Source organism: Oncorhynchus clarkii, chromosome 24 (assembly GCF_045791955.1).
Source record: "Oncorhynchus clarkii lewisi isolate Uvic-CL-2024 chromosome 24, UVic_Ocla_1.0, whole genome shotgun sequence".
Lineage (NCBI taxonomy): Eukaryota > Metazoa > Chordata > Actinopteri > Salmoniformes > Salmonidae > Oncorhynchus > Oncorhynchus clarkii.
This window is the reverse complement of record NC_092170.1, coordinates 6,907,511-6,922,424: the sequence shown is the minus strand read 5'-3', so window position 1 is coordinate 6,922,424 and position 14,914 is coordinate 6,907,511. Positions and strand designations below refer to the sequence as shown.

General features: G+C 42.9%; 1 protein-coding gene across 2 annotated transcripts; it reads left to right on the top strand.

The window, feature by feature from the left end:
- The first annotated feature begins 5,125 nt into the window (after nucleotides 1–5,125).
- LOC139382804 (mRNA decay activator protein ZFP36-like) lies at nucleotides 5,126–8,441 on the top strand. 2 transcript variants are annotated; one of them, XM_071127021.1, is made up of 2 exons: nucleotides 5,126–5,270; nucleotides 6,148–8,441. In XM_071127021.1, the coding sequence occupies exons 1-2, from the start codon at nucleotides 5,199–5,201 to the stop codon at nucleotides 7,276–7,278; spliced, it is 1,203 nt and encodes a 400-aa protein (XP_070983122.1). In that variant the 5' UTR covers nucleotides 5,126–5,198; the 3' UTR covers nucleotides 7,279–8,441. The 2 variants fall into 2 exon arrangements, with proteins under 2 accessions (XP_070983122.1, XP_070983123.1); XM_071127022.1 differs by having other exon boundaries at nucleotides 5,140–5,270; nucleotides 6,151–8,441.
- The last annotated feature ends 6,473 nt before the right edge of the window (nucleotides 8,442–14,914 follow it).

Sequence of the window (14,914 nt, the reverse complement as noted above, 5' to 3'; positions counted from 1 at the left end):
CACCGTCTCCCCTCTCATATCCAAAGATTAAAAGAAAAGATTTTTCCACTCTCACTCTACCTCTCTACCTCCATTCTCCCATGAGTAAGGGGTTTGTGGCTAGGTTGTTGCAGCTGGTGTATGTCAACATATTAAAGCCAAGGCTCAAATGATATACTGACTCCTCACGAGTAAATGAAAATGTCCACAAAAATGAAGAGGTCAGGTCAGTATTGTCACTAAATGATTTTCAGTGATCTAAAAAGCATCACTTGATTAAAACGTTGCTCTAAATGCTCTGAAATCATACTCTATTAGATATTTATACATTTTCCTGCCATTACTGCAGATTGTGTGTTTGTTCCAATGCGTTGTGTGAAAGTGTTTCATGCCCTTTCTGGTCCTTTTGCTATACTAGGCATTTAACAACCGAGCTGACCCCTTGGATCGAGTTGCCAAGTACATGCCATTTGGACCCCTCACCATGACCTGCCATTCCCTAATGCTCTTTCAAAAACTCCACTTTTGTGAAGAGAGCATGCTGAGTAGTTTAAGGCCCAAATGCCTCATGTGGTTTTGCAATTATATCTGGCTAAACAAATCCAGTGAGAAGGACCATCAGAAATCAATCTTCCTCCATCCTCCCTTGTGCTTTATCTCATTGCCTGCACTGGATGGCACATCCTCTAACAACAAACCAGAGTGATTCTTGATAACTCATCCATAACCCCTGGGCAAACTTTGGAGTATTGCCAAACGTTCATTATCTTGTATATGGTTGTGGTTTTCTGGAGACCCGATCTGTTGGTCGAGCCGTTTGTTTGTGTCGGGGTAACCAGACTCCTCTCTGCTCCAGGGCTGTGGCTGATTAAAGTACCCCCCCCACCGCCCACCCACCCACCCATATCCCCTCAGCCTGTTCAGTGTCATACACTCTCATGCTCACAAACATAGACACAAACACACACCAACACCTTGGCAAGAGAGGTTGTGGTGGGGAAGGTTTTTACCTGTCATTCTGTCCTGACAGAGTGAATACCTCCCCTTGGGATGAGAGATTGTTTTGGCTTGTCTTAAGTAGAGGTGTATCACCTGCTATTGGCATCCCCTCAGGATCTCTCTGGCAGTTAACACTATCCACGGTTAACGCTGTGCACTACTCTCTTACAGAAGAATATAGGTCTTTAGACACACTTCTAACATTACAATCCATAAAATACTACAGTTGGTTATCATCAAATCTTTGGCATAGCCATTTACAGTATTTTAACTATCGCTTTGGCTACCTGAGCACAAGCTGGCTCTCCGGTGTTCAGGCACAGATCTATGGTGTCAAACAGTGGACATCAGTGTGTGTGACACGTTATAACACGCAGTGGGGTTCATCACCTGCAAATGAAATCACAACAGATTTGCATTGGAGAGGACAAACAAACGGGGCGACCCGCTGTCACAGGGCTGTGTGCAAATGGCCCAGAGCCGAAGATCACGGGAGCTAGCCTGAAAGAGTAGGCTACAGGTGGTACACCTCTGATTCCAGGCCCAGACTGTTGTTGTTTGTCTCATTAGCAATGAAGTAGGACTATGACTTGAAATAGGCCTCACAGACCAATATGAAGGAGACACATCAAAAGGCCTAGGGACGCACTAGACAGAGCTGCCAGAGTATAGAACTGGTTGAGGGACTGTCATGTCCAACATACTTGGTACAGAATATTCAAGATTTCCAGAAACATACTTAAGTAATAAGGCCCGAGGGGGTATGGTATATGGCCAATAATATACCACGGCTAAGGGCTGTTCTTATGCACGACGCACCGCAGTGGTGTATTGGCTATATACTATACCCCCTCAGGCCTTATTGCATAAGTATGTTCCTGGAAATCTTGAATATTCTGTACCAATTAAGTTGGACATGACAGTCCCTCAGTCAATATACCACGACTAAGGGCTGTATCCAGGCACTCCGTGGTGTGTTGTGCCTAAGAACAACCCTTAGCCATGGTATATTGGCTATATACCAGAAATCCCAGAGGTGCCATTTTACTATTATAAACTGGTTAACAACATAATGACAACAGTAAACAAGTAGCTTTGCGTCATACCTGTGATATATTTAAGCAATAAGGACCGAGGGGTTGTGGTATATGGTCAATACACCACAGCTAAGGGCTGTTCTTAAGCATGATGCAATGTGGAGTGCCTAGATATAGCCTTTAGCCGTGGTATATTGCTGTGGTATAACATGGCTTTCAGCCAATCAGCATTCAGAGTTCGAACCACCCAGTTTATAATGTCTGATATACCACGGCTGTCAGCCAATCAGCATCCATGACCCAAACTTCCCAGTTTATAAAGAGGAAAAACCTGGCCATTTTGCATCACAACTGTGGAAAATATTTTTTAGAGTAGATTAATCATGTGTATTGGTGGGTATTACACTTGAAATATGTTTTATTTAACCTTTATCTAACTAGGCAAGTCAGTGAAAAACACGTTCTTATTTACAATGACGGCCAAACCCTAATCACATCCCACAGGTATGCTCTCTCACACACACACACACACACACCACCATCACTCAGGAGAAGAGTTTTGGGACTGGGCTCTTCAGTACCTCCTGACACTCTTCCCCCTAAAACAATCACACATTACCCCCAATACCCCTCCCCCAGTCCCTTCCAGTCAAACCACTCCCCTTCACATCTTCAATGGGGGAGGAAGGCATTGTTAGCCCAAAAACATCTTACTCATTATGCACTAAAGCCCTATTAACCAAGCTGACCTAAAAGAGGCAAGGATGCACATCCACCTCTTCTCCCGGCCTTCTCTTCCTAGCCACACAAAACTCACCCACTCCCCCTGCTTTTGGACAACATTGCATCAAACATAGAAGCCCTTAATGCTCCGCTTAAACTCACAGATTGATGTTTACCACACTCGAATGGTCTTTAGACCAGACGGTTTGGAGGTCTTGTCTGTGAGGTGTTTGCATTTGTCATGGTCCACATTTGTCATGACATTTGTCATGGTCCACATAATCTATTCTACAGCTAGCACAGTGGTCAGGGCTGTTCCCTCAGGGCTGTTCCTATGTTTTTTGGTCCTCTTTTAATGGAACCCAGAGTCATGGGTTATTTCACTGTGATTATAGAACAGCAACTTCATTTTTTGAACGGTTAAAATATTGCAGAATCACAATTTTCGTCCGTTTCCTATTCTTTGCATTTGGCTCCAGAATTTGAAAACAGTCGTTCTTCTTCGTCTTACCACTTTAATAAAGCATTACATTAAATTATTGTAATGAGGTTTGATTTCTTAATTGTTGTGACATTCATTTTCAGTTTTTACAATTGATACTGGGGGGGGGGGGGGGGGTGGATAGAGGAGCCTGTTTTGAACTCTGCTATAGTTTCCTTCGTCTCACAAAGAGGACCTTTGATTAAAATGTGCTGCTGTTTCGAGAGGGCACAAACCATTGAGCTTTGGGCATAACCAAAACAAAGCTTTTCTTTCGGCATTGTCCTGTGCTCAAGTTATGTTACTGAAAGACCTTAAGTGCATGGACATAAGACCTAAGTCAGCTTGTTCACAAGTGCCCTTTTGTCTCCAAAAGCCCCTTTGGCCTAACTTAACCCTCTGTCTACCCCCTATTCCTCCTCCTCAGTCTGTTCTCCTTTCCCTCAACAAGGTGCGATGCTCATTATAGCAAAAGGGGACCATAATGTGAACTAACAAGTTGTCACTGACTACATACTGAGAGAGATTGGGACAATGGGATAAGACTGCAATTGATAGGGTCCTGCAACAGTTTCTTAGTGTTGAACATCCAAGATCGCATACTATGTGTCTGCCAAACATCCCCAGGACCATCTCCACTCACGCTGCGTCTGGTAGGTTTTTAGTCTGCCGTCCCTGACCGCGCTACCTCTAAACCAACGTCCCCAATGCTGGCTGCATGTGTGACTACGTCCCCCCTGCCTGCCTTCCATCACCTCCAGGCATCATTGGCTTTAATGTCTGTATCTCTGGCCTGAGGGTGAAAACATTCAACACCTTCCACCTCTGAAATCAAAGGCCTTTCTCCAGGAGGCCTGTCGTCTCTGTATGTTTGAGCTCCAGTGGCTGATGCTACTGGAGGGCTCTGCCTGGTCTAGCCAACACTTGTTTATCTGACCAGGACCATAACTCCCCCGTGATCATGACATCAAGGTAATTCAAGATCCTCCTCCATATGGACACACACTCACAACGGGTTTGATGTTTTAATTTGGTGAGCCTTGAGGATGAAACTATATATTGATGTGTAGTATGAGATTTCCATAAGTTAATCATGTGGGTTACAGACTCCACAATTGAGAAGGTTTGTGACTATAGCATGGGGCTCCTGAGTGGCGCAGGGGTCTAAGGCACTGCATCTCAGTGCAAGAGGCGTTACTAAAGTCCCTGGTTTGAATCCAGGCTGTATCACATCCGGCCGTGATTGGGAGTTTCATAGGGCGGTGCACAATTGGCCCAGCGTTGGCCGGGGTAGGCTGTCATTTTAAATAAGAATTTGTTCTTAACTGACTTGCCTAGTTAAATAACGGTTTAAAAAGCATTGCCATGCTGGCCAATGTGGCCATGCATTTGAATGAGCATGTTATGGACACAACTTGTGTTGGATTCATTACATGTGTTCTTGGATGGTATGCAGAATGATGATATTTTACATGAGGTTCTGTTGCTCATTGCAATGCACTGACATTGGTTTGAATTGCTACATTGCTATTGCATCCTATCATCTGCTCATTTACAATTTATGTGAGGAGAAAAGCGCACCAACTTCATCATCTTGTCCAATTTGACCGTAAATAATGATGTGCTTGTGGCTTCTGGCTTCATCAAACTGCAACATATATCTGGCGTCTTCACTCAAAATCCAAACGTATTCACTCAAAATCCAAAATGGATTGTACGGGAGAAATGTTATGTTGTCCAATATTGATGTTCATCAAAATGTTATTTGTTGTTGTGATGTGCTGTTTTGCCTGACTGGTATGCATCCAACTACTCGGCTGCACGGTGGGCCATGCAGAGGGATGCGAGTTGGTGCGGGGGTGTGGCTATCGTATACAGTGTAGCGTTAAAACCACACGTGGACCAACAGTTTGCAGTTCGTACAGGAAACTTTGAAAAGTTTGACAACTGGAGCTAACATACTTCCCCGTGTGTCCAAGATGGAACCCCATCTCAAGAAAATGCCATACGCGCTTAATACATTTCTTGATTTGGAAGAGGTTATGTGCAAGGTAATTTTTATGATTTTTATACCATTAAAAATAGCTACTTAGTTAGCAAGTCTATGTTGCACAAATCAACGGATGCCTTTTAAATTCTCAAAATCCTGCATTCTATATCCATAATTAGTTCAACTTGCCAACCAGTCGATTTCGAATGAATACCGGTAGTGAGTGAATTTGCAATGCTGCATTTTGGAACTGCGTGCGTTAAGAACTTGTTTCACTAGAAATGACTCAAACTGTTGTTGGTTAACGTGTTAACACTAGCTCGATTGCTCTTCAACTAAACATTCGTTTCCAACATACAATTGAAGCTTTCCGTGCACAAGCTAAACGTGGAGCACCGATTTTATCCATGTGTAGATTAACCAACGTGCATTTCAATTAGATTTTGTGCGCGCTTCAAAATGGTATTCGCTAGTTATAGTAACGATATTCTGCTAACTTTCTAACTGAATCCAAGCAACTAGCTAGAGGTAAAAGCAAAACTGAGAAGTTGCATTAGCCTAAGTCACCCACAGTAGCCTTTCTTGCACATTTAACAATTGGCCATTTGCGAAGTAAATCTTACAGCACCTAACTAGATGGTCGACTGAGTTGAACTATGCTGTTTCTTTGGGCATTTGAAAGTATAATCCTTACAAAGTTTAACATGCTAATGTTAGGCCTTTGGACAGAATAGAACAGTCTCAGTTGATTGACTGTGCTAAGTTTCCCTTGGTTTTTGCTATTTCCTGTCATTGTTTTTATGTAGAAGTGGGTCCTCCAGATGAAGTTAACATGAGATGCTGTTCTTGGCTTAACATGGTTTGTTGTCTAAAGAAAACTAGTCATCTTTTTGTTTTGAAAATGTAGATGCATAACTTTTTTCTTACTGTCTATTCAGCAGCTTCTGAGCCTGGACCTCCGGGACGCATCCAAGCAGTCAACATTCCCAGTGAGACCTGTTGGTTACAATAAGCCCTGGACCCCATGTTCCCTCTCTGCATCTAGCTCTGCCCTCTCTACTCACTCCACAGAAAGTGCAACCATGACCTCCAGCCACTGGGGGCAGAACACAGAGGCCTCACTCCCATCAAGATTGAAGATGTCATTCTGGGCTGAGCGCTCGGTCAGCATGGTGGAGCCCAGCACGTGCACCCTAGGCTGGGCCTCTACAGAGCCTAAACAGCCCCCAGCCTCCCCTACTGGTGGCCCTGTCTCTGGGTCTCCCACCTCCTCACGCTATAAGACTGAACTCTGCCGCACCTTTGCTGAGAGTGGCATCTGTAAGTACGGGGGGAAGTGCCAGTTTGCCCACGGCTTTGATGAGATGCGTGACCTCAACAGACACCCCAGGTACAAGACGGAGCCTTGTCGCACCTTCCACACCATTGGCTTCTGTCCTTACGGCATCCGCTGCCACTTTGTTCATAACAATGAGGACGACCTGGGCCCTGGTCCTGCCAGACCTGGGCCTGGTCCTCAAACCCCCCGAACCAGACAACCCCCTCTACTTAGGCAGAGCTTCAGCTTCGGAGGCTTCCCCTCCACCCCTCCACAGCCCCTGGAGCACTCCCTCCCCCACCCCTTCCTCCTTGTGCCTTCAGTCTCCCCTCCCACCCCAGCTGATATAACCGACCTGCTCTCCCACGCCTCCTCTGAGGTGGGCTGTGTCTTTGAGCCGGCCCATGAACTCCAGTCTCAGTTTCTTCCCTCTCCTGACTCAGGCTGTTCCCTCTGTGGGCTGTCCCCTGTGCCTTCCCCCTCCCAGAACCCCTGTACCTTATCAGAGGGCTGCAGCCTGCAGCAGAGCCAGAGTCCCCCCTGTGGGCCTGCTCTCAGGGCCAGGAGCCTCTCCTATACCTCCCTGTCTGACCACGAGGGTGGGTGTGGCAGCTCAGCCAGCAGCCTCAGTGGGTCTGACTCCTCTGGTCCAGATGGGTCTGGTCGGCGGCTGCCTATCTTCAGCCAGCTCTCAGTGCCTGACGAGGGCTTCAGCAGCGAGTTCTGCAGCGGCACTAGCTTTTTCCTCTAGGTAGGACTTGCGTTTTTTTTTTTTTTTTTTTAAGAACCATGACTGCATACTATTGTGTACCTAATGTATTTTTACGGGCAAATGCTTGATGCAGAAATGTGCTTCAGTTAAGCTCAAGTGAAATTAAGCTGTACAATTGAGGTACAAGTTGACAACAAGGCAAGGTGCCAGAGTTGCATTGCACTGACTATTTTGGAGAGAGAAAAATAGTGTAATCAATGTTATTGCCCCAGGAAGTCCTCCATTCCTGTCACCTGCAGTTGTAAGAAGTGAACTAGTCATGTAAATGACAGTTTGAGAAGCAATTGATGAATCTTAGAATGTTAAAAAAAGCCAAAGCCAAAGACACAATGCATCTCTGCCAAGTTAGATTTACCACTATGAATGTTGGTTGACTATTGTGATATTTGTTTTATTGTACACTGTTCTTCTGACTGGGCTTAAGAAATTGACCTTTCCAAAAACCCACTTTAGTTTTTTTTGAATGACTTCAGTGCCTGTAAACTTTTACAGTTTTTTTTTTTTTTTTTTATATGTTGTTGAAAACTGCAATTTTCATTGTTAGTTGGACCTTGGATTTTTTTTTCCTCTCTATTTTAGATCAAAGCTTAAATTGGTTTCCTAACTTTACTTAGCAAGGTGGCTTGTGAGAATGAATAATTGTTTTCTCACTTGTTTCTGTAATCTCTGCAAATGTTTGAAGTTGTATGTAGACGTTCTGAAGACGCACCGAGAGTGTATGTCCCTTGTGTGGTAGATTGCACGTAATCCCCGATGAGCAGAAAAATACATGTGCATGGCAAAGTGATATGATTCAACTGGGTTGCCGTTGGAATCCGATTCTATTGAGTTGGACCTAAACGGCACCTGGTTCAGTAGTTTGAATCGTAGTGTCATTCTAGAAGTCCTTGGGGAGATCTAATGGTAGATGATTTGTATCTGAGATGTTTTGGTAGTTGGTTCTGAGAGTGGGTGCTTTTTTTTTTTTTGCATTCCATTGTATTTAAATACCTTTTTGACCATGTTTCAAGCTTGTTTAGTGATAATGGAGAATCTTTAGTAAATTAAGTTTAATTTATTTTAATGTATTTATAGAACTTTTTGAGTTTGTATTAAGTTTAATATATTTTGTTGTACTGGAAATAAACTTTTTTTAAACATTGTTTAATCTTACATTTAATTGTATTTCCTCTGCCTTCAAGGTGGTTGGGGGAATCTGCCCACAATGGTGGCATCTGTGAAATGCAGCACTACAGTTACAAAGACTGAATTTGTCATGGAGCCGTCGTTGTTTTTGCATAATATTGACCAAATTCCCAAATGAACATCAGCCTCTTCAAATTCTGCTGAGTCGCTCCAAATAACTTGTGTATAGCACACTGAGAAACTTTTGGTTTGTTTGCCGACAGCATCCTGTCGCGCTAACCTAGTTATAACACAGCTACACTGATTTTCTTTGGAACTTTTGTTTCAATGTAAAGCAGCTCAATAGAAACACGACCCACAGATTCATCTGTTGGCTACTGTAACGGGACTACTCTTCTATAGTTAGTCCTTTTGTTATTCAGAGTGTGTGGGGAGTTGTGTGCGTGTGTAGGGTGGGGGGTGGCCAAGCGGATCAGATTTCATATGGAGATAAGATGGCTTTTGTTTCATCCCTAATCTTTACACCCCTCTGCTCACTCCCTGCATAGCAACAAAACTGAATGCCTTCAGATGACAGCTGACGCCTGGCCAAACCACTGCTGTGCCGTTTGCGGGGCTGCTATTTTTAAAGATGACAAAAAGTGAATAGTTGCTCAATGTGAAACAGAGTGACACGCAATCTCTTTACTTGAGTTACGCTTCCTTTTCACAATGACTTTAAATGACCATGTCGAATGATATCCAATAAGTGTTTCCCATCTTTAATAGGTTGATCAGTTGCCCTCTATCTCCAGTGAGCTTCATGGGTCATCGCAACGACAAAAAAGAATCGGAGCACAATAAAAAGTATTTAAAAGTCAACCCACAGCACCGTTAGTGGTTCGCGGTTCAGTAATGAGAAACTGATAGTTCATCATTCCCTTGTCAGCGTGACAATGGGATGGGGTGGCTTCCATTGAGGAAGGCGTAGCCGGGAATGGGTTAAAAATGTTGCCTGTTCTCAATTGTTGGACGGGGGATTCTCCCACGTCGAGCCCAGTGAGTTTGTACAAAGACGGGCGCATTCTCACACAGCCGCGGCTCATCTGGTGGACGGAGCAGATGGCTACGTTCACGGGTAACCACGGGTCAAACATATGCTCCTGGATAGAAAGGAATATATTTTAGAGGGAGGGAGGAGAGGTTAATGTGTCCATGCCTCTCAGCACTAGGTAGGGTGGGGGGAAAAAGTCTAAACATGAATTAATACAGAAAGTTTTCCAGTGGCTCACCCCGAAAGGCCTGGTGTATCCTTGTGGATGCTGCTGTTTTTTTGGTGTTGCTGGGAAAAGTTATTTTCTGTTACTGCTACTTTACTTGTGGTGTTTCATTGCGGGAAAAGCCTCCTGGTCACAATAGTTTGTAACGTTACTCGGCACCCTAATGACATGCTCAGAAAGTGAGCTGAAACGTCTGCATATTTCCAAGCCATGGAAGCGCTTCACCTGTTATATTTTTACTCAAGACTATTTTCCACTGTTCTCAGCATGTCTGTGTTATTTTTAGTGCTGCATTGATATTGATTACTACATTGTTGAGTTCGGAGCTTGCAAGAAAGGCATTTCACTGTACTTTTTAAAATGTATTTTATTCTTCTTTGCACATAAAATAGCAGTAAGGATGTTCGCCACCAGAGGTCAGTAAAAGGCTTGTTTAGTCTGATCTACACTGCTACTGATTCTGCTGTGCCTTGCATCTAGGGGTCAGCATTTACATGTTCACCAATGCAAAGCATACACTTACTGTTGTGTATATATAATTGATATATGATAATTTGCTCACGGCTGGTCGTGGTTCAGTGAACTTTACATGCACACATGGGTATGTTTTTGATTTATGGGGATTTTTGCATATGGATAGTATTTCTGTTATCTCTTGATCTGTTTATGGCACATTCTGAAATTATTTAAATATCTAAAAGGGAATTATTTTAGTAAAGCATGTTGAAAGAATATATAATGTTGAAATTACTCACAACCCAACACTTTTGTACGTGCTCTCTAGAGTCGCACAGTTCCCCTTTATAACAGTACATACGCTCCACCAATGGAATTCACCTTTGGGTAAAGCACGACTGGTACTAAAGCAACACCCGGACTTTTAGCCATATATGTATTTTTTGCTACTTCCTGTCACTTCCCATCACATGATTGGTCAGTATGGTGGCGGTTAATGATCCTCTGAGCCCTGTCCAGTTGGTGCCAGCCTGGCGCTCACAGACCCCATTGCCTTAGTTTCACTTCCTCTTCCTGCTCTGCTCACTTCCCCTCTCGGACACGCACCACAGGCTCACAAAAGAGGAAGTGGCCTAGGTCATCGCCATAGCTCAGTCAAAGATGGTGGATAAATGAAGATAGTTCACTCAGGCCGTATCCCTGCAAAAAAAATGTCAGTTCCTGTCTTCTTAAAGGGTGTCTCTCCCATAGACCCCAAACGCGATAGCAGCTGGGTCTGGTCTACTTAGTTCATTGACTTCCATTGAAACAGAAAAAATGAGGGAGTGGGATATCTCGCTTTGTCTTCCGTCTCTGGCTCAGCTATTTGCAATGTCTTGGTTTTATAGACCAAGAGGATATACAGGCTTCACAGCGAAATGCTGTTTTAGACCATCAGTCAACACACTGTAGTCATGGCTAGAGGTTAGAGTCGTCTATCTCTTTCTGAGTTGTCCTTTTGTGTTATTCCTGTATTCCCAATCAAATACCAGAGGCACCTCCCAAGTTAGTTTGTGTACCAGATGTCAATAAGTGTGGCCTTTTTCTGCACCTTGAAAATAATGTAACTGGGTAGGAACCAAAGTTAGGTCAGTGTTTCCCCTGGGACCCTAATTAGTGGTAAACAAATCATGCCTTAGACCACTTCAGGTGAGAGCTTTCAACTGAATGTCAAATGTAGAGAATGTGTTGATGTACAAGTCCATTATTTGAATGAGGGCAACCATTTGAGAGAGGAAATATTTGGGGTGTGGTCAATTGTACTGAGAAGGTATGGGTTGAATTTGGTTATCAGTGTTTATTTAAGTTTGACAAATTCACAAATGTTTATTTAAAATGTATGCCAATGCAGTCTTTGGAGAGACTCAGGTGGGGGTCCCAGCAGTGGTTTAAATCCAACTTCTCAATATCAAATCATTTTTGGGTAACAATTAAATACCTTACTGTGATTGGTTTCAATTAAAGTGGTAAAAAAAAAGAGCTTCTTAGCAAAGAGCAATTTCTCAAGCAAGAATTTTGCCAGGACTTTCTAGGAGTGTCTGAGTGGGGAGGGGAAACTGAAAACTAGGTGTTATTGACAGAGGTTTGAAACTTTCTTTCTTATTGGTCTAATGGTTAATTTACGTCCTGGTGATGTCACCAGGCAGGCCAAAACTCCACCCCATCAAAACAGGAAGACATTTCCGGCGGCCTTTTCAAACAGCTCTTACACTAAAAAGGCATTATCATGATCTTTTACAATTTCGCAGTATTATTCCAACCTCATAGTGTGGAAATATGTATAAAACACAGGAAATCACGTTTTGGACTGCGCTGGGCCTTTAAAGGGAAACTCCACTCAAAAACCACATTTTCATTTTTTTTTTTCCTTAGTCCACTCTTGATACAGTCCTAAAATGTTTTGCTGTCAAGTTTTCACGATATTGGACTTTCAAGAAGCAAAGTGTCAATGACCACATCACCTTGTCGTGTATTTAAATTGCTATATCATTTACTGTTTATGTTTAAAATGGAGTGGCTAACTGGGTTCTCTCTTCTTTCATCAGAACTTGTCACTGTATTTGGTAACCCAAAGGAAACCTGGTTAAGAACTGTGGAGATGAGATGATGGGCAGTGGCCTGTCATGGAAAAACATCCCAAAAAAGTCAAAATATCAGCAGCAGTGGCGCTTTCTTGTGAAAGCCTTATGTTCTGTATAGGAACGAAGAGGATTAAGGATCTCTACAGATCGGTGTCCCGTCCGCGGGACGGTTGAGCTAACGTAGGCTAATGTGATTAGCATGAGGTTATAAGAAACAAACAAAAATCCCAGTACATAGACATATCTGATGTGTGTAGAAAGCTTAAATTCTTGTTAATCTAACTGCACTGTCCAATTTACTGTAGCTATTACAGTGAAAGAATACCATGCTATTGTTTGAGGAGAGAGCACAATTATGAACTTGAAAATGTATGAATAAACCAATTAGGCACATTTGAGCAGTCTTGATACAACATTTTGAATAGATATGCAAGAGTTCACTGGATCACTCTAAAACTTTGCACATACGGTGCTGCCATCTAGAGGCCAAAGTCTAAATTGCGCCTGGGCTAGAATAATTCATTATGCCCATTCTCTTGCATTTCAAATGTGATGGTACAAAAAAAATACAAAAAAACAGTTATTTTTTTCTTTGTGTTATCTTTTACCAGATCTAATGTGTTTTATTCTCCAACATTTGTTTCACATTTCCACAAACGTCAAAGTGTTTCCTTTCAAATGGTATCAAGAATATGCATATCCTTGCTTCAGGGCCTGAGCTACAGGCAGTTAGATTTGGCTATGTCATTTCAGGCAGAAACATTTTTTTTTTTAAAGGGCCGGATCCTTAAGAGGTAAGTATGTTTCTCGTAATGTTCTCGGGCCTGAAAAAAAATGGAATGTTGAATCTTTCATTGCAAATCCATATTGCTGAATGATTCACAAGACTAAGATTGTTACAATGAGTGTGTTCACTGTAACCAAGTAGAGAGAGCACAAATACTTAAGGAATATAATTTTCAAGGAATATCTTGTCAGTATTCTCAGTTATCTGGTTGACATGGTCATTTATCAAATCAAATCAAATCAAATCAAATTTTATTTGTCACATACACATGGTTAGCAGATGTTTATGCGAGTGTAGCAAAATGCTTGTGCTTCTAGTTCCGACAATGCAGTAGTAACAAGTAATCTAACTAACAATTCCAAAACGACTGTCTTGTACACAGTGTAAGGGGATAAAGAATATGTACATAAGGATATATGAATGAGTGATGGTACAGAGCAGCATAGGCAAGATACCAATATCAGCTGAAGGATCTGGAAAACGGGCCTGTTGATACAGAGAGAAACCTGAAATGTTTTCTCCACAGGACTCGACGATGCTCCACTTTAATAGATAAGTGAGTGAAGCTTCCTGGGTGACGCAAACCTTTTTTTTTTTGCGAACATTTGCAGTTCTGAGAATTTCATGGGACGAAGGGGGTACATGTTGTTGTCAGCAATTACCACTGGGGATACATTAAGTCGTAGTGAATTGAGATCAACCAAATAATGCATTTTTGAGTTAACTTTCCATGTTGTGTTAGTCACGCTCATGTCACTCTCCAATTATTTTATACAGCCACTTTAGCCAGTGTGTGCAAGCACCGCCGGAAATGGCAGCAAACTCACAGCGAGTGAATTAGATTGACTTATTTTGAAACCCAACTGAAGTTCATTCACACGTTCATAGTTTAGTGTACCTACTTTATACTTTGAAAACCACAAATATTTAGCTTTTCAGAGTTTCCTCAAATCAGATGTACACGTACAGTAGTGTACAATACATTCAGAACACCTTCTTAATATTGAGTTGCAACCCCCTTTTGCCCTCAGAACAGCCTCAATTCGTCGGGCCATGGACTCTACAAGGTGTCAAGTGTTCCACAGGGACACTGGTCCATGTTGACTCCAATGCTTCCCACAGTTGTATCAAGTTGGCAGGATGTCCTTTGGGTGGTGAACCATTCCTGATACACACGGGAAACTGTTGAGCGTGGAAAACCCAGCAGCGTTGCAGTTCTTGACACAAACCGGTGTACCTGGCACCTCCTCATCCCACGTTCAAAGGCACTTAAATCTTTTGTCTTGCACATTCCCCCTCTGAATGGCCCACATACACAATCCATGTCTCAATTGTGTCAAGGCCTCAAAATCCTTCTTTAACCTGTCTCCTCCTCTTCATCTACGCTGATTAAAGTGGATCATAGCTTTCACCTGGATTCACCTGGTCAGTCGATGTCAAGGAAAGAGCAGGTGTTCCTAATGTTTTGTACACTCAGTGTAGCGTTCTATTATTGAATGATGTGTATAGCCAAAGGGGGTAGATAGGGTTCAGTGGCTAACCTCTGCTTCAGAGGAGGGTGTTTACTGTAAGATGCAGATTAGGGATAACCAGATCCCTCAGATCCATTCAACGGGCCGGGAATGGTGTGTGAGCCATTCGTCTTGGGTAACAAATTCATGATTTGAAATATCCTCACATTAGGGTCAACCCATGACCTGTGCTGTACTTGAAAACATTCCCAGAATTTACAGGAGTTGACTTTCACCTTGCCCACGTAGTTTGCCCTAAGATATGCAGCTAGGGATAGGTGTGTGTGTGTGTGTGTGTGTGTGTGTGTGTGTGTGTGTGTGTGTGTGTGTGTGTGTGTGTGTGTGTGTGTGTGTGTG